Source organism: Eriocheir sinensis, chromosome 35 (genome assembly GCF_024679095.1).
Source record: "Eriocheir sinensis breed Jianghai 21 chromosome 35, ASM2467909v1, whole genome shotgun sequence".
In the NCBI taxonomy this organism is placed as follows: domain Eukaryota; kingdom Metazoa; phylum Arthropoda; class Malacostraca; order Decapoda; family Varunidae; genus Eriocheir; species Eriocheir sinensis.
This window is the reverse complement of record NC_066543.1, coordinates 7,071,718-7,091,845: the sequence shown is the minus strand read 5'-3', so window position 1 is coordinate 7,091,845 and position 20,128 is coordinate 7,071,718. Positions and strand designations below refer to the sequence as shown.

The window sequence follows — 20,128 nt, the reverse complement described above, 5'->3', positions numbered from 1 at the left end:
AAAGAGAGAATGGTAGACAGGAGGTTATAAAATGTTCTCTCCTATAAGCTGGTGTCCTTGAAATGTGATTGGGAGCAAGGAAAGAGGGATATTAGAGCAGGAAATGAAGCAGAAAAAAAAAGATTATAGGACCAGGAGGAGGAAGAGGACGAGGAGGAGGAGAAGGAGGACGAGGAGCATGACGAAGAGGAGGAAATATATAAAGAAAAAAAAAAAAAGGGGAGGAGGGAAGGAAGGACTAGCAAAAAGTTCATAAAATTAGTGAGGTGGAAACGAGACAATGATCTTACTGAGCCATTCCTGAGAGGGGGAGGAAAGGGGAAGGGTGGGATCACTGGGATGGAGAGATGAGGATGAGTGGAATGGGGGATGGGGGATGAATGGGGTGGAGAATGGGGATGGGAAGAATGAAGAAGATGGAGATAGAAGGATAAGGGGATGAGACTGAGAGTGGAAAAGGGAGAGAAATGCGATGAGGGAAAGGGAAGGAATGGGATGAGGAAAGGGAGATAAAAAAGGAAGAATGGGGAGGGAACGTGAATATAGGGAAGAAGTAAAAGCAATAATATAAAAGTAAGTTTAAACAATTGGGGAGGGAGATGTGACGTTACTTAAGAGGAAAGGAAAGGGAGAAGGCGAAAATAGCGAAGATACAGGAATGAGAAACGTAAAAATTGGGATGCGGGGAAAGTAGGAATACAATACAATTTGAATACTCTTGTGTGTGTGTATTCCTCAGTTTTTTTTTATTATTATTTTTCTTAAGATAACAGAGCGTATATTTTTTTCTTCCTCCTTGACCTGTTTTCTTTATCGTGGGAAAAAAATAGATAACAATGATGATAATGATATTGATAATGCTGCTACTACTTCTACTACTACTACTACTTCTACTACTACTACTACTACTACTACTACTACTACTGGTATTACTACTATTACTACTGCTACTACTACTACTACTACTACTATTACTACTATACTATTGCTACTACTACTACTACTACTACTACTACTACTACTACTACTACTACTACTACTACTACTACTACTACTACTACTACTAATAATAATAATAATAATAATAAAAACACAGGGAATGGGGAATGGAGGAATGGGGAGAATCTGTGATATTCCGGGAGCGGGCACTGGACTCACGCAGCTTCCTGGTCGCCCCCCCTCCCCCCCCTATTTACCCCATAACCATCACCATCACCACAATAACGGTGTTTTGAATGGGCAGCCCGCGGTGGCCCCTCCCCCTCAATCGTGATAACAAGGCAACAATGTGTGTGTGTGTGTGTGTGTGTGTGTGTGTGTGTGTTCTGATTATGCTCTGATCTATAGTCTCTCTCTCTCTCTCTCTCTCTCTCTCTCTCTCTCTCTCTCTCTCTCTCTCTCTCTCTCTCTCTCTCTCTCTGTATCCGTCTATTAAAACACAAGGATGTAAATCAGTCTTCAAGATGACTGTTCCTGAAAACTATTTATATTTATTCATCCTTTGCTCTTACCACCGTCTATAAATTCATGTTACCACCATCTTTCATTTGACGGAAGTAGGCAGTTCAAGGGCGCGAAAAAAAAAGTAAAAAAAATCTGCAATGGCGCTGCTCCTGCAAGTATCATACAAAAGAAAAATGAATAGCTCTTGGGTTGTAACAGTTTGGGATATACAGTCAAGCTTATGAGTTATAGTGTAAAGTAGAAGATATCCAAAACTCGGGGTCAGAGTCCTTTGGAGAGGGGTCTTGATACTCCCCTCCTGAAAGTGTTTAAGTCGTAGGCTGGAGGAAATGCAGATGCAGAAAAGCCGTTCATTCGTCTTTACATTGACAACACGACTGCTTAAAATCAACTCACTTCTTCCATTGCCTTGTCTGTAAATTTATCTTTTCTTTATTTTTTTTCTTTAAGCCAGAATCTAACTTGTAATCCGAAATTGACCTCTCTTTCGGCCACCTCTTTAGATTTTTTTGTGAGGAGCGAGTAGCGGGCTTTTTTTATTATTGTTTACTTTTTTGTGTGCCCTTGAGTTGTCGCCTTTGTTGTAAATAAAAAAAATCACTGATGCGGATTCTATTTTTATCTTGCTTTCAGTGTACATACAGCATCATCATCCTATTCGTTGGCCCCCTCAACCCATGAAGATACTACAATCAGGTTACCACGCCGTTAAAGAGTAGGTAATAATAATAACGGGATTAAAACGATGACCATGACAACAATAACACACACACACACACACACACACACACACACACACACGAAGGGAGCTGAGCGGGCTTTTTGGTTTCCTGTTTTTGTTGCCCTTGAGCTGCTTTCATTGCCGTAAAAAAAACAACCCTTAGGAGCAGCAGCAATAAACAAACACATCACAACCTCAAGGCCAGACAGGTTAAGTAAGCCCGTGATACCTAGTTTTAGGACGGGGGGGAGTGGGTGGGGGGTGGGGGGGCTTTGAGAGAACACTTCCTCTCACACCAAGAAGTTGCAATATATCGGGCGTGACGTCGTTATTTTCACGGTTAAGAAACATGAGCACTGTGTTTACAACGGAACTACTACTCGCCTGCCTGCCTGCCTGCCTGCCTGCCTCTTGGTCCCTTGCAGCCTACACCTCTGACAGTAACCTCCTTTTTCCACTCATGACTCTGGAAACGCTGTGCATATGTATAACGGTGCCCCCCCCCTCCCCCTCCCCGCCGGCCCGCTTGCCCCTTCATTCTTATTTAGGTCAGTTCCACAGTTTGACACGATGGATTTGTAAGCTCCCAAACCAATACCAGAGACTTCGGAAATTCCTTGTATATAGTGTTTTACGTTCATGTATAAGTAAAGAAGTTTGAGGAAAGTATTAGAGAAATCTTTTGAGTTCTTGGTGCTGCATACAACAAAAACGAGGACGCTGTAGTGTTTGACTATGGAATTAGCTCTTAGTATACAGTAGGCCAAGAAAACAAATCCTTTCCCAGAACACGAATATGAAAACGTCCTAAATGATACATCTCTTACTGTTAGCATTGTCCATTGTCTCTAACTTTCGCTCATTCTTACTGTCGTTCAGTCTAATATTTGTAATGAACTATGAAATTAGATCAGCATACAAGCGACAAAAATATTCCTCTCCCAGAATACGAATATGAAAATGTTCTAATATAGATACCTATTATTGTTAGCATTGTCCATTTTCTCTAATTTTCACTCACTCGCACACTATCGTTCACAAAAAGCCCAATATTTTTTTATTAAGTTAGTAAGAAAATAAAAATAAAAATATACATTGTACTCCAGAACATATGCAATACTAAGAAAACGACCGAAAACATATGCCACTTACTATTAAAGGCATCCATCTTTTCTTGTTTACGGTCATTCTCTGTTAGATCGTTCAAAAAGAGGTCGATATATATTTTTCAGAGGACCAACCAACTACACCTCTCACCATTCATTTCTTTTCACCCGTTAATACAATCTCAAGATCACACGTGACGCAGCGCTTTACATAAACGACTTTTGCTCCTCTTCACGGGCGATACGTTATCATAGGCTATTTCCATTACCCAGTTATCTCTTTGTCTTGCTAGGTGGTGATGGGAGTCGAGTGAGTGATGGTTCATGGAGGAAGAGGAGCAAAAGGAGGAGACAGTGCACCAAACAACTATACACTCCTTCTGTCTTTCCTTCTCCCCACCTGTACTTTCTCCACTAATCCACTTCCTCTTCTTACTATACCCTTGATTAAAAACAACAACAAAAAACAAAACCAGCAGGGGGACAGGGGAAGTAGGCTAGCGAGGATGGAGGTGTTGGTTAAGTATGGAGGCAGGCAGTCCGGTGAAGCAGGTTGTCGAGAAGAAAAAGTAGGCTAAGCAGAGAGGCAGCAGGGGAGGCAGGCTAGCAAGGAGGGAGGTTTATGTTAGGCAGGAGAGGCAAGCACATAGACAGACAGACAGGAGGCAGGCAGCGGGGTGAGGTAGGCTGTCAAGAAAATAAGCTAAGTAGACAGACAGACAGCAAGCAGGGAGGTAAACTAGGAAGAGGGGAGGTACCCTATATTATGTTCAACAGGGGAAGCAGGCACATTAGCAGGCAGACAGGGTTAGGCAGAGAGGTAGGCAGTCGGCTGAGGTCAGGGAGATTGAGGTTGGCTGTCAAGGTTAAGGTCAGGAAGATAAGCAGGCAGGCAGGGAAGGTAAGCTTGGAAAGAGGGATGTATGGATATGTTAGAAAGGGGGAGACTATAGTGAAACCAAATTGTCGAGTCCGTTTTGGCGTTGGCTCCCGCGGGTCCATTTCTCCCCTCTGCTCTGCCGCACAGTCCCAAGCCTACGACAGACCGGCCTCGACATATTTGGAAGACTATAGCATATATATAGGCAGGAGAGGTGTATTCTGGTAACGAGGAAGGTAGTGGTTAGGAAGCCTCTGCCGTGGTAACAGACAGACAGACAGACAGACAGCTCATCTCCCTCCTCCGCCCCTTCCCATGATAATAAGTAGCGATTCTCAGAAGTCAACGCATTATCTCTACACCAGATAAGCATAGCAAAAAACTGGCCCACTACCCTCCTCCCTTTCTTTTATAACATCAGCCTTGAGGATAAAAAAATGACTCATCTCTCCAGTATAGTAAATGGTTATGGCTAATGCGACGGAGATTAGCATCGAGGCCACGAGCAGTCATACCGTTTAATCCCAATATTTTTACTTGTGTCGTATGGCTGTTGTTCTGAACGGCCTAAGGAGAACATGATACAGGGCAAAATAGGAAGAAATATAGGGAAAAAATTTATGAATGAGACAGAACAGAAGGACGGAGAAGGCGTGAGGGGTAACTAAGAGAAAATAAATAAAATACTGAATGATCGCCTACCCCAAAAAAACAGGATGAACGAAGGGAAGGTATTTAAATAAGGAAATAATTTTGATGGGAAGGAAGCGTACAAAATGAGACAAATAGGGAGAAAGCAGCACTGGGCCCATTTTTCAACCTCTTCAACGCTTACACACCCACATTCATGGACAGGGTTTTCGTAGGATTTTTTGGCATTTCCAGAGGTACTGTTATGACTCTGGTGGTAGTTTGGCCCTTCTTCTGTACCATGAACGTAAGAAAAAAAAAAAAAATCATGAGTCCGACTAACCTCCTCTTTGGACTTTAAAAATGGTTGGTGTGAGATACGAAAGCGTTTGAGAATATCGAGTCTGAGCCAATATTCTCAAACCTTTCAGAGCTTACACACACACACACACACACACACACACACACACACACACACACACACATTCAATAAAGCCTTCGTAGGGGTTGTGGGTATTTCCATGGTAAGTGTCTTGAGCCTAGTGATAGTTTGACAAGGCTCCTCCTGCACTATGAACGTGATAAACACACATCAGATCCTGACTAACCTCCTCTGCAGCCTTTGAAAATTGTTGTAGGGAGAGCCGAGAGGGTCTGAAAATACGGGCCCAGCTGGTGACGAACTCAACAAAACTGATCGAATTATGTAACGATGACCAAACAGTAACTTTCCCTCCATATCATTCCCTCCAATATCCTTAGCTCCTTGACTGCGGATTTCCTGCAAGAAGACCTCACCAAGCTACAGGAATGGAACAAAAAGGGGCTGCTACAATTCAGTGAAGAAAAATGTAAAGTCATGCACCTTGGGAGGGGATATCCAGCATACCAACACCACATGGGAAACACTCCACTATCCACCACAGAGGCAGAGAAAGACCTCCTGGGCTGGGAGTGTATGTTACCAGGCTACCAGTGAAGGTCAAATCCGTGCCAATCGCAGCGGACGGGTTAGTAGCCTACTCGCTATATGAAAGGTAGCAAGGGTTCAACTAAACTTTCCTGGGTAGTGAATTAAATGGTAAATTATTCCGAGAGAGAGAGAGAGAGAGAGAGAGAGAGAGAGAGAGTTAGTTAGTTAGTTTCGGGCACCCATGCAGTGGAACCAACAACTTCCGGTAAAGCGAGTACACCATAAACTTCTTCACCACCAACTTCAGCTTGAAAACCATAAAATAAATAAATAAATAAGTGAACGAATAAATGAAAAAAGTGAAAATCAACCGTCTTCATCACCATCATCGCCATTACGTCCACAACCATCTTCTATACACACACATATATATATATATATATATATATATATATATATATATATATATATATATATATATATATATATATATATATATATATAAACTCAGCCCCTCTGCATTATATTTTCCTTCATTGCCCGCACGACCCCACACGCCATCGCCATTATGAAAGTTGTGGTGGTGGTGGTGAACGTGATGGTGGTGGTGGTGGTGAGGAGGAGGAGAACGTGGCTATGAATGAATTTTGAGCCAAGAAAGAATGGTCGTACATACCAACCAACCCACCCACCCACACACACACACACACACACACACACACACTATTTTCTTTTCTTATATTATTGTTTTATAAGCGTGTTCTCATCAGTCTAGTTCATCTAATTTTGTTGTTTCTGTTTTGGTTATTACTGTTCTTGTTCTTCTCTTTCTTCCTGTGATTGCTAAGATTGTTGCTATATATGTTTAGTTAAGATACTCACCGAATCTACGCATGAAAAAATAGAAAAAAAAAAAAGATAAACGGATAACGAAAGACAATAAACAAGACGTGACAAAAATTAATAAAGCTGTATCGTTATTTATTTACCTAACTATCTATTTATCTGTCAAGCTATCTATCTACTTATCAATTTAACTGTTTGTCTGTCCATCTATCTGTTTATTCACCTGCCCAATCGTTTACCTGTCTATTTGTGTATGTCTCTATAACTCTGGAACAGCCTCCCTTCATAAGTATTTCCTCCTGCCTACGACTTGAACTCTTTCACGAGGGGAGTCCCACGACATCTCTCCAAGGGAAAATTGACCTCTTTTGGCTGCTCACTCATTCTGTACACTTTTTCGTGGGAGCAGCGTATGGCGGGCTCTGTTTTTTTCCGAGTTGTTGTTTTTTATGCCGTGAGCTCTTTTCATGGATGTAAAAAAAATCTACCTTTCTATCTACTTTTCTTTGTATAATGTTTCACCTCCGTGCCAGCATTCCATTACGAAGCGTGCTGGGGACTAGGAGAGGCCTGAGTGAGGTTGAGTAAGAGAGCTACTAAGGATGGAGAAATGGCGGGTGAGTGGGTGAGGAGGGGGAGAGGGAATGGGTGTGTGGGTGGGTGTTTTGTTGGTAGAATCTAATGGCTCACAGGTGCACAGTTGGCAGGGTGGGGTGCACAGGCCTTGATCACGGAGCCAGTCTGGACGCAAACCCTCAACACTGATAAACTGATAAGGCGGTATCTTCCCCCTGCCTGATATGACTGTTACCTCATCCCTCCCTTCCTCACGCTCTCCACCCCCTCCCCCTCGTCTCTTTTCATCTTTCCTCTTAGCCACTTTTCTCTTTCTCTTGCCGGATCTGACTTTGTTACCCCATATTTCCCTTCCTCACGCTCTTCTCCCCTCCCCTTTCTTATTTTATCTTTCCTCTTATTTAACCACTTTGTTACCTCATCTTTCCCTTCTTCACGCTCTTCTCCCCTCTCGCCTCTTTTCATCTTTCCTCTTATTTAACCACTTTGTTACCTCATCTTTCCCTTCCTCACGCTCTTCTCCCCTCCCCTTTCTTATTTTATCTTTCCTCTTATTTAACCACTTTGTTACCTCATCTTTCCCTTCCTCACGCTCTTCTCCCCTCCCCTTTCTTATTTTATCTTTCCTCTTATTTAACCACTTTGTTACCTCATCTTTCCCCTCCTCACGCTCTTCTCCCCTCCCCATCTCTCTTCATCTTTCCTCTTATTTAACCACTTTGTTACCCCATATTTCCCTTCCTCACGCTCTTCTCCCCTCCCCTTTCTTATTTTTATCTTTCCTCTTATTTAACCACTTTGTTACCTCACCTTTCCCTCCTCACGCTCCCCTCCCCATCTCTCTTCATCTTTCCTCTTATTTAACCACTTTGTTACCCCATATTTCCCTTCCTCACGCTCTTCTCCCCTCCCCTTTCTTATTTTTATCTTTCCTCTTATTTAACCACTTTGTTACCTCATCTTTCCCTTCTTCACGCTCTTCTCCCCTCCCCTTTCTTATTTTATAGTTCCTCTTATTTAACCTCTTTGTTACCTCATCTTTCCCTTTCTCACGCTCTTCTCCCCTCCCCTTTCTTATTCTATCTTTCCTCTTATTTAACCACTTTGTTACCTCATCTTTCCCCTCCTCACGCTCTTCTCCCCTCCCCTTTCTTATTTTATCTTCCCTCTTATTTAACCACTTTGTTACCTCATCTTTCCCTTCCTCACGCTCTTCTCCCCTCCCCTTTCTTATTTTTATCTTTCCTCTTATTTAACCACTTTGTTACCTCATCTTTCCCTTTCTCACGCTCTTCTCCCCTCCCCTTTCTTATTTTTATCTTTCCTCTTATTTAACCACTTTGTTACCTCATCTTTCCCTTTCTCACGCTCTTCTCCCCTCCCCTTTCTTATTTTTATCTTTCCTCTTATTTAACCACTTTGTTACCTCATCCTTCCCCTCCTCACGCTCTTCTCCCCTCCCCATCTCTCTTCATCTTTCCTCTTATTTAACCACTTTGTTACCTCATCTTTCCCTTCCTCACGCTCTTCTCCCCTCCCCATCTCTCTTCATCTTTCCTCTTATTTAACCACTTTCCTCTTTCTCCTGCCTGATATGACTTTGTTTACCCCATATTCCCTTCCTCACGCTCCCTTTCCCCTCTTTTTATCCCTCCTTTCATTTAGCCACGTTTGTCTTCCTTCCTTCTTGATGTGATCTTGTTTCCTCTTCTCCCCTTCCTCACGCTCTTCCCTCCTCTCCCTTCTCTTTTTATCTCTCCTTTTATCTAACCGCTTTTGTCTTCCTTCCTTCTTGATATGATCTTGTTTCCTCTTCTCTTTTTTCGGCACGCTCTTCCCTCATTCCCCTTCCCTTTATATCTTTCTTTTCACTTATCTCCTTTTGTCTTATCGCCTTCTTCATACGATCTTGTTATCCCATCTCTCCCTTTCTCACACTCTTCCCTCTTCCCTCTTCCCTTTTTATCTCTCATTTCAGTTAATCACTTTTATCTTCCTTCCTTTCTTGATATGATCTTGTTACCCCATCTCTCCCTTCCTCACGCTCTTCCCTCCTCCCTTTCCCTTTTTATCTCTCCTTTCAGTTAATCACTTTTATCTTCCTTCCTTTCTTGATATGATCTTGTTACCCCATCTCTCCCTTCCTCACGCTCTTCCCTCCTCCCTTTCCCTTTTTATCTCTCATTTAATCACTTTTGTCTTCCCCCCTTCTTAATACGATTTTGTTATCCCACCTCTCTCTCTCTCTCTCCCTTCCTCACGCTCTTCTTACTCTTCCTTCTTTTTGTTTTCTTTTGTATTTAACCCGTTATTCGTCATCATCATCCTCTCTGGTTCGACTTCTTTCTCTCGATTCGTCACGTTTATCTTACACCCCTTCCGTCTCCTCCTCTTCCTCCCTCTTCTTTTCTCTTTTTCTTCTTTTTCTCAGCTCACTTCCTTCTCGTAATTCCTCCCAATATACCTTTTTCACCCTATCTACCCTTTTCACACACACACACACACACACACACACACACACACACACACACACTCACCTCCCCAAAATGAAAGTGATACCGTTAGCGGCGATAATTATGACGCTTAAGAAGGTGATAGGGGAAGGGAAAGGAGGGAAGGGGAGAAGGAAGGGAAGAAGGAAGGAAGGAAGGGGAGGGGCTTCACAACAACCTTCCCCTGGGCTAAACCTTACACACGGGGGGCGGAGGAAGGAAGCTGGGGGAGAAGGGGGGGGACATGGAAAAAGAGGATTATTATATATTTTGGTTTACTGACAAAATCTTTCCAAACACAGAATACATAAGATAATACAAAAACAAAATACTAAAACAATAAATAACAATAAAATAATAAACGCACAATTAGAATTTCTCCAGATAATGCATATATACATAGTCTCTTTACCTAACTTAACGTATCTCTACAAATATTATCAAGAGAGAGAGAGAGAGAGAGAGAGAGAGAGAGAGAGAGAGAGAGAGAGAGAGAGAGAGAGAGAGAGAGTATTCCTGAGGTACGTTAGTGAGCATGTTATCAGCCAGCCTAAGAGCATTACGCAACAAGATATAGAGAGATAAGCCTCGGTGACGTGTTGATCCCTCCGTCACAGCAAATCGTTATCTCCTCATCGCAGGTATTCGCTCCGTATTACAGGTGCTCGGAGGTTGATTAGAGGCGACGCGACACAGGACTCGATTGCAGAACGCTGGCTCGCTAGTAAACGCGCACACACACCCACCCACCCACCCACACACACACACACACACACATATAGCAGGTGCGTATACGTGTGCATGAAAGAAAGAACGAAGTTTGAGTAACAGCACATCATGAGTCACCCTCTGTGTGTGTGTGTGTGTGTGTGTGTGTGTGTGTGTACAAGCGAGCCAGCGGTCTGCAATCGAGTCTTGTGCCGCCTCTCATCTTATCAACCTCTCAGCACCTGTAATACTGTGTGGGTAACACTAAACACCATGAAAAAAAGCTTAATTTGTCTTCCCTATAGTATTCAGAGTAGCGGAGATGATGATGGTGACAATGATAAAGAGGAGAAAAGAAGATGGGATGCACGATAACTTTCACCCATTCTTACTGATAATGATAGTACTAATTAGACGTTACTCTCTCTCTCTCTCTCTCTCTCTCTCTCTCTCTCTCTCTCTCTCTCTCTCTCTCTCTCTCTCCTTTATCTTATCTTGAACCATTACGGAATCACTTCTTACATGGTACATATTTCTCCATTTCCTCTCCCTCTCCTTCTTCTCCTTTCTCCCCCCTTTTCTTTCTCCTATCCCTTCCTCTTCTATCATCTTTATTTTTCCCTTTCCCTCCCCACTTTTTTCTATATCAATTTTTTTTTCCTTTTCCTTTTTTTCCCCTCCCCTCCTTTTTTTCCTTCCTCCTCCCTCTTTCTTTATCATCTTCCTTCCTCCTCCATTATCTTTCTCTCCCCTATTCTATTTATCTCAGTCTTTTCTTTTTTCCTTTTTCTTTTCTGTCTCCTCCTCCCTTCATTCATTCCCCTCCATGTTCCCCCTCTTTCCTCCTCCTCTTCCTCCCCCTTTTCTTTCTCCTTTCCCTTCCTCTCCCATCATCATCCTTTGTCCCTTTCTCTCCTCTCTTCTTTCTACCCTTTCTCTCTTCTTTTTCCTCTTACTTTTTCTTCTTCCAACCTTCCTTTCTTCTTTTCCTTCCTCCTTCCTCCCCCTCTTTCTCACACTCACCGTTTCCTTCCTTCCTTACCATCCCTACATCCCTATTATCTTCTCTTCCCTTCCTTCCTTCCCCGTTCCTCCCCCCCCGAGTACCGCTTTCCTCAACCCTTCCCTTCCAATTCCCTTCCTTTACGTTCTTTCTTCCTTCACCACTTCCCTTCCCCGGCTAAGATGGGGAAAAAGGAGACTAGGCAAGGTGAATAAGAATAAATAAAGTGAAGAAGAAAAAGAAACAAGTAAGGTGGAGAAGAAGCGACACTGAGTAAGTAAAATGGAGAAGAAAAAGATTATAAGTTAGAAAAAAAGAGACATTGAGTAAGGTGAAGAGTAAGATAAGTAAAATGAAGAAGAGAAAAGATTATAAGTTAAAAAAAATGAAACACGGTGGGAGAGAAAGACACTAAGACTAAGTAGAGTGAAGAAAATATTGAGTAAAATGGAGAAGAAAAGAAATCAATAAAGGAGGAACAACACAACAGCCAAGAAAATTAAAGTAGAGGGTAAAGGAGGAGAGCTGGCTGTTTCTCTCTGTATATAACGTATCTTTTTAAATCGTTATCATAATATTATCTAGTGCTTTGGGGGAGGGTGGGGGATTTCCTTTCTTGGTGACTCAGTAGATATGTCAAATGCAAGCTGTACTTTCACGATCAGATAAATTCATGGATAGCGATGTTAGGTGGTTAGGTTAGGTTCACAGGAGCTGCCTTGTATAGGTCTAGTGGCCTCTTGCAGACTCCTTACGCTCTTATGGTCTTATGTGTAACTCAACCTACCATTTTGTGTCTGTCTGTTCCTTTTCATTCCTCTTAACAATTTTCTAGAGTAGCTTTTTATATAAGTGCTAAATCCCTTGTCTTGTACTTTATTCGCCAATCTATACCGTTTAGACCCCAATTAAAGTTTCTAGAATATTTTTCCCACAAGTGATAAATTCCCAATCTTTCATAATAATCTTTCACAACACGGTTCAGTTTTCTAGAGTAGCTTTTCCCATGAGTTCTAAATATTCTCCACTCTACCTTTTTATGCCTCGGTTCAGTTTTCTAGAGTAGCTTTTCCCATGAGTTCTAAATATTCTCCACTCTACCTTTTTATGCCTCGGTTCAGTTTTCTAGAGTAGCTTTTCCCATAAGTTCAAATTTCCTTTCGTGTACTAATATTCTCCACTCTATACCTTTTTACACCTTGGTTCAGTTTTCAAGAGTGGCTTTTCCCATTAAGTGCTAAATAAAAGAGTGTACAGTACAAATACCCAACTCAAAGACCCATTACAATTACTCTATGCCCCACGATGCGACAACCTTCTTCGTGTACTCACCCTCTGCCCACGATGAGTCTGAGGGCGTCAATGTTGCCCTCGTAGGCGGCCCAGGAGGTGGGGGTGAGGCCGTCCTCGTCGGGTTGGTTACAGTCCCTCCGCGTGGCCTCCTTCAGCACGTGCAGGTACCCGTCCCGCGCAGCTCTGGAGATACACGAACATAGGGTTAGGTTAGGAGTATGGTTAGGTTAGGTTAGGTTAGGTTAGGGTATGGCTAGGTTAGGTTATGGTTAGGTTAGGTTAGGTTAGGTTAGGGTCTGGATAGTTTAGGTTAGGTTAGGATAGGGTATGGCTAGGTTAGGAGTATGGTTAGGTTAGGTTAGGTTAGGTTAGGGTATGGCTAGGTTAGGTTATGGTTAGGTTATGTTATGTTAGGTTAGGTTAGGGTCTGGATAGTTTAGGTTAGGTTAGGATAGGGTATGGCTAGGTTAGGTTAGGTTAGGGTATGGCTAGGTTAGGTTAGGTTAGGTTAGGTTATGGCTAGGTTAGGTTAGGTTATGGCTAGGTTAGGTTAGGTTATAGTTAGGTTAGATGGTGAGGCATAGGTAGGTATTCTCAAACACCCGCCTCTCACAGCAACTATATATTTACAAAAGCCCTCAAAGGTCTTTCAATCGGGCCTTCATGAGTGTTTTTCCACGTTCATGATACAGAGGGTTCGTCATACTATCACCAGGGTCATAAAACTGCCCAGGGAAAGAGCCACAACTCCTACGAAAGCCTTGGCAAATGTGTGTGTGTGTGTGTGTGTGTGTGTGTGTGTGTGTGTGTGTGTGTGTGTGTGTGTGTGTGTCGAAATGTTTAAAAGTATGGCCCTTAGAGTTATGACTGGGAGGTATACAGGTGCAGCAAGTACGTAAGTAGACGCAAATAAGTAGACAGACAGGTGATGGAGTGGAGACGAAAGGTAGAACGATGATAATTAGACCGATAGATAAGTAGCAGGGTGGAGAGGTGGAGGAGAGATGATAAAAATAGATAGTGTGGTGGAGAGGAGAGATGTTAGATAGATGCAAGCAAATAGACAAGCAATGGAGTGGAAACAAGAGGTGGAGCGATGATAAATAAACTGATAGATAAGTCGTGTGGTGGAGAGGTGGAGTAATGATAAAAATAGATAAAGAGTGCGGTGGAGAGAAGAGATGAGGGATAGTGCAAAGACAATAATAAAAACGATAATAATGAGAGCAACGGGGAAATCATGTTATTGTGAGATTAAAACAAAAGAAAGGCAAAATACATGAGTTAAAAGAGGTGTGTGAGAGTATAATGACCATGATAATAATAATAATAGTAATAATAACAATGATAATAATGATGATAATGGGGAAAATCAGGGTATTGTACGATTAGAACGAGAGAATGAGCAACCTATATTCGTAGATAGAAAAGTGGTATATAGTAGATGGACGGAAAGATGGAATGATAGGTAGAAATAGATAGAGAGTGTGGTGAAGAGGAGAGATGGAGGGATAACAGATAGATAGACAGACGAGAGGTGTGGTAGATAGATAGATTTTTTTTTTACATCAGAAGACAAAAAAAATAAAAGCTCGCTACTCGCCGCTCCTGTAAAAGATAAAAGTAAAGAGTAACAAAAAGAGAGGTCAATTTCGGGATGAGATAGGTAAAAGTAGATAAAATAAATTGTAGTGAGGAAAGGAGAGGGCTAATAAATAGATAGATAAACGAGTGGTGTAGTAGATGGACGAAGAGGTAGTAGGATAATAGGCAATCATTATCATAATCGTCATCATCAGTAAGAGCAGCGTTGCCTCGGTCCCGTTACGCCATCGGAAAACGAACCTTTGACGCCATCCCCCCCTTCGCCCCCCCCCCCCCTATCATCATAACACCCAAGGGAAAGAATGAGTACAGGGACAAGGGAAAGGAAGATGAGGCTGTATTACCACCATCACCACTAACACCATCATCACCACCATCATCACCATTAGTATATAGCCTACCACCATATGTAACTTATCGATTACCAAAAACCATTACCACCACCACCACCACCACCACCATTACCACCCTCACCACTACCATCACCACGAATACCAGCATCACGACTAAGAAGAAGAACAAGAACAAGAACAACAACAATAATAACGAAAAAGTGCGTGGGAAGAGAGAGAGAGAGAGAGAGAGAGAGAGAGATTAAAAAGTTGTTGCATGCTTGAGAATACGACTTAGACAACTATTACTATAAATCCTGACCAAACACAGGCTAACTTTCTGCTAGGTACCGTTTCAGGCTTCCTCCCTTCCCCCTCCCCCTCCTCCTCCTCCTCCTCCTCCTCCTTTCTAGTTTTTCATCCTTTTTCGTTGCAGGATAAACAGGGTGAAGAAGCTCCCTCTAAGAACAGTCTTCCTCCCTTCCACTGATCCACTTTTCCTCCTATCCTTCCCTCTCCTCCTTCTCCTCCTCCTTTCCTCCTTACATCATAAACGGAGAGAAGAAGCGCTCTCTTAAAACAGTTTTCCTCTCTTCCTCTGCTCTACTTTTCCTCCCCCTCCTCCTCCTCCTCCTCCTCCTTCTCCTCCTCACAGCAGCGGAAGATGTGGGCACTCAGGCGTACTTCCTTCCAGGGTGGGCTGGGCAGAAGAGTTTGGAGGAGGAACGGGGGGGCTGAGCATGAAGGGGGGAAGGAAGGAAGAGGGGAGGGAAGGAAAGAGGGGGGGTGAGAATGAAGGGAGGAAGGAAGAGGAGAGGCAAGGGAATAGGGGGGGGGGGGTGACAATGAAGGGAGGAAGGAAGGAAGGAAGAGGGGAGGCAAGGGAATAGGGGGGGGGGGGTGAGAATGAAGGGAGGAAAGAAGAGGGGGAAGAGGGGAGGATGAGGGAGTGGGAAAGGGTGGAAGGCAACGGAAGACAGGTGAGAAGTGGATGCTGAAGAAGAAGAAGAAGAAGAAGAAGGAGAAGAAGAAGAAGAAGAAGAAGAACGAAAGAAAAAGAAAATAGAAAGAAGAAGAAGAAGAAGAAGAAGGAAAGAAAGAAAGAAAAAGAAAATAGAAAGAAGAAGAAGAAGACGAAGAAGGAAATAAATAAATAAATAAAAAGAAAATAGAAAGAAGAAGAAGAAGAAGAAGAAGAAGAAGAAGAAGGAAAGAAAGAAAAAACGAAAGAAAAAGAGAAAGATGTGATAAAGATGATGATGATGAAGATAATGATGATAAATGTAGCCGTGAAAGATGTTTCCTGTGAGATCTGAAGGTTAAGTATGAAGAAGAACAATGAGAAAAAGAGTGCAAGCATGAGAGAGAGAGAGAGAGAGAGAGAGATGGAGGGCGTGAGAAAAGTGAAAATAGAGCGGTTGCAAGGAAAAGGATTGAGCAGAATTAGAACGGAAAGTGATAAATGAAAAAAAAAGAAAGTAGATGAAAGGGAAACTACACCAAATACAAAAAAGGAAACAGTTACGATTGAAAAGAAGTATACATAAGGTTACAGAGAAATACCTTTACATAATATGAATAAGAGGAAGGGGAGGAGAAATAATACGAAGCAATGAAAGGAAGGAAAGAGCGAGAAAAGAAAAAAAAAAGGAAATACGAAGACAATAGAAGCATAAACAAACAAACAAGAAGAAGAAAAAGAAAAAAAGAAGAAGAAAAAAGAAAAGAAAAAGAACAACAACAACTAGAACATAATAATAATAATAAATTAAAGAAAATAACGAACAGCAACATCATTATCATCATCATCATCAACAACAACAACAACAAAAGCCTGCAGGTGTGAGAAGAATACTTATATTAACCATAAAGAAGAGAGAAAGCCTGCTAAATATTTATAACTTTTTTTTTTATTATTATTCCCGCCATGGCACCAAAACAAATGCAACACGTGACCCAAGATTGATGATGACGATGATGATGATGATGATGATGGTGGTAGCAGCGATGATGATGATAATGATGATACCAATATTAACACAACATCTGCTACTAATACTACTTCTACTACTTCAACAACAACAACTACTACTACTACTACTACTACTACTACTATCACTACGACTATCATCTCCGTCACCATCATTATAATCATTACATAACCATAATCATCCTCACAATCGCAATCATCATTATCATCATCGTAATCACTCAGCCCTCAATCGCTTCTCCTTTCTTCCTCTCAGATCTTTCCTTTTTTCCTTATAGTTCACTCTCTACGTATAACCTTCCCCCGTATAAATACTTCTTTCCTTTCCCGTATAATCTCCTTTTCCGTGTAATCTTTCTATGTATAATCTTCCTTTCTCGTATAATCTCCTATCTTTTTTTCTTTCTTTCCTTCACCCGTATAATCTCCTTTTTTTTTTTTCTCAGTATAATCTCTTTCCTTTCTTTCTTTCCTTCTTCAGTATAATCTTCCTTTCTTTCTTTCCTTCCTCAGTATAATCTCCTTCCTTTCTTTCTTTTCTTCACCCGTATAATCTCCTTTCTTTCTTCTTTTCTTTCCTTCCCCCAGTATAATCTCCTTCCTTTCTTTCTTTTCTTCCCCAGTATAATCCCCTTCCTTTCTTTTCTTCCCCCGTATAATCTCCTTTCTTTATTTCCTTTTCCCGTATACTGTCCTTTCTTTCTTTCCTGTTGTTAATTTATTTTCCACCCACGTATAACCTTCCCCTCATTTCCCCATCCTCTGCCTTTCCTTGATCCCTCTCCTGAGTTCATTTCTCTATGTCGCTTCCCATTTTCCTCTACTCGGATCTCCTTTATTTTCTGCCATTTCCTCTCCACGTCTAACCTTTCCCCATTTTCCCATCCTCTGCTATCCTCGACCTCCCTCCTTCTGTGTCTGTTCCTCTATCGCTTCCCATTTTCCTCCTCTCGAATCGCCTTTTTTTTTCCTGTCATTTCCTCTCCACGTCTAACCTTCCCCCATTTCCCCATCCTCCGCTATCCTCGACCTCCCTCCTTCTGTGTCTGTTCCTCATGCTGTTCCTCTATCGCTTCCCATTTTCCTCCTCTCGAATCGCCTTTTTTTTTCCTGTCATTTCCTCTCCACGTCTAACCTTCCCCCATTTCCCCATCCTCCGCTATCCTCGATCTCCCTCCTTCTGTGTCCTTTATCCGCCTCATCTCCCTTTTCCGCCCTTTGATGCAGGAGTGGGGCAAGGCCATCTTTGTGTGCCATGCCTTTGTCTGCCTCTATTTACGAAGGGCAAACCCAACCTGTCCTGCATCACCAACACAATACATGCGGTTAGGAGGCACGAGCTGCACCCTAAACAGTGACTGGCTATACTGTAATGAGGAGCAAGGAGTCTTTTATCGTGACGCTCCTTATGCAATCAGAAAACGAGGGCTGGAGACAGAGGGGAGACAATAAGCAGTTAAGCAACACAAGATCAGCGGCTCACTGGACCAACACAGGATGATTCAGACCCATAATACGAAGCAATGAAAGGAAGTAAAGAGCGAAATGAAACAAAGAAAGGAAATATATGCGAAAACAATAGAAGCATAAACTAACAAACAGACAAACAAGAAGAAGAAAAAGAACAAAACAACAACAACAACAACAACAGCAACTACAACATAATAATAATAACTGAGAGAAAATAACGAACAGCAACACCATTATCATCATCAACAACAACAACAACACACCCACGTTATATAAGTGTTTCGTGGAGGTTGTTGGCCATGGGTAGTTTTATGAGCCTAGTGATAGTCTGACAAGGCTTCTGGACCATGTGAACGTGGAAAAACTTCATGAGACTCCGACTAAAATCTTCCTTGCAATCTTCCCCCACACATCCCATCCCCTCCTATCTTCTTCCTCCCCTCCCTATCCCCCTCATCCCCATCCTCCCCTTCTCTTATCCAACCTCACTCATCCCCCTCACTTTTTCCTACTCCACCCATCTTCCTGTATGCCTGCCTCTCTCCTTTACCCCCCCCCCCCTCTGCGTAAATATGGCGTCATGCAAGTGATAGAGTACATAGCGGTCCTCTCTCTCTCTCTCTCTCTCTCTCTCTCTCTCTCTCTCTCTCTCTCTCTCTCTCGTTGTTGTTGTTGTTGTTGTTATTACAAGATGAAAGCGATGTGAAACGCTAGCTTTTTACTCTAAATGAACAATGAAAGAGAACAGAGAACAGAGAACAGTGAGGCGACGGTGAGTAGAACATTTAGCGAAAAAGCAAACAGGAAATGAAGAGGGGCGTCGCGAGGGCCCTTACAGCCGGGTGTGAGGACGAGTGGCTTCCTCGCAGGACAACAACGCCCAGTGCGACGAGTTCTAGGGTCGTAAGCTGAGTGCGCTGACAGTAAGTGGAAAAGGAACTTACGCTTTTAAGTGATGATAACCATAGTACCACACAGTGATCCACTATGCCATAAAGATTGTAGGCACCTTGTGGACAGGGTTTTCATATATGCTGTAGGGACGTCATAGTGACATTTTAGTGACGATACAGTGACGAAAGTGTACGGGACAGTCGTCGTGCTCCCTGAAGCCCCCGAGACAGAGCAGGACAGATTACAGAGCAAGGCAGATCGCTGAGTAGACGCAGCCACTCTTAGGTGAGTAGAAAGTGGAGTAGCTCACGCACTATAAGGGAAAGTGTAACTCAGTAATTATTCCATACTCGTAAACTGTTTAGTAGGTGCGGGGTTGAAAGAAGTTTGTACTATTCTAACATGTAATACGAGGTGAATTTGTTACCTGTTTAAATATCGGTGTTAAGGTGTTCAGCGTGAAAGAACTAACGTATACCAAGTGATTGTAAAAGTTCCCTGATTTAGTCTACAGTGTAGGTATACTGATTTAATACAAAGTTGTTGAGAAGTATTGCGAAGGAGATGAATATTCTTGCAGCTTCACTAAGATCAGTAAATACATTTTATTTTATTGTTTGATTAAGTTAGGTTGAAATATATGGTAAAAGCGGCTACCCTTTCGCCACTTTAAATACGAACTCTTTAATTCTTCTAGAGTACTATAATATGAAGGCAGTTGTCGCTAAAAGCTATAAAGTAGTGCTCTCAGAACTAACCTCTCTGGGGCACACATGACTACTTCTACTACTACTACTACTACTACTACTACTACTACTACTACTACTACTACTAATAATAATAATAATAATAATAATAATAATAATAATACTGTAACTCCTCCTCCTCCTCCTCCTCTTCCTCCTCCTACTACTACTACTACTACTATTACTACTACTACTACTACTGCACATTGCATCACCAGGTCGGCCCGTTCCAAGCTCACACCAATATCTCTTTCTCATCACTCCTGCTAACCACCACCACCACCACCACCATCACTATAAGATGTCATAATGTGCTTTCACTATACAAAACCCGTTGCAGTGTATCATCACCATCGTCGCCACTACCACGTAATTTCGCTGCTATGCCGGACCACCACCGAGTACTATCACTGTTATCCTCATTGTCATCACCTAATCAGTCGTCAGTAGTATCACCAT

At 42.3% G+C, this 20,128-nt stretch overlaps 1 protein-coding gene across 2 annotated transcripts in view; it reads right to left on the bottom strand.

Moving 5' to 3' along the window:
* Positions 1–20,128, bottom strand: part of LOC127007336 (pre-mRNA splicing regulator USH1G-like) — a 41,960-nt gene that overhangs the window by 14,858 nt on the left and 6,974 nt on the right. For both annotated transcript variants that reach the window (XM_050878158.1, XM_050878159.1), the window contains exon 2: positions 12,672–12,815. In XM_050878158.1, the coding sequence (XP_050734115.1) occupies positions 12,672–12,815 (144 nt within the window). The remainder of the gene's footprint in view (positions 1–12,671; positions 12,816–20,128) is intronic.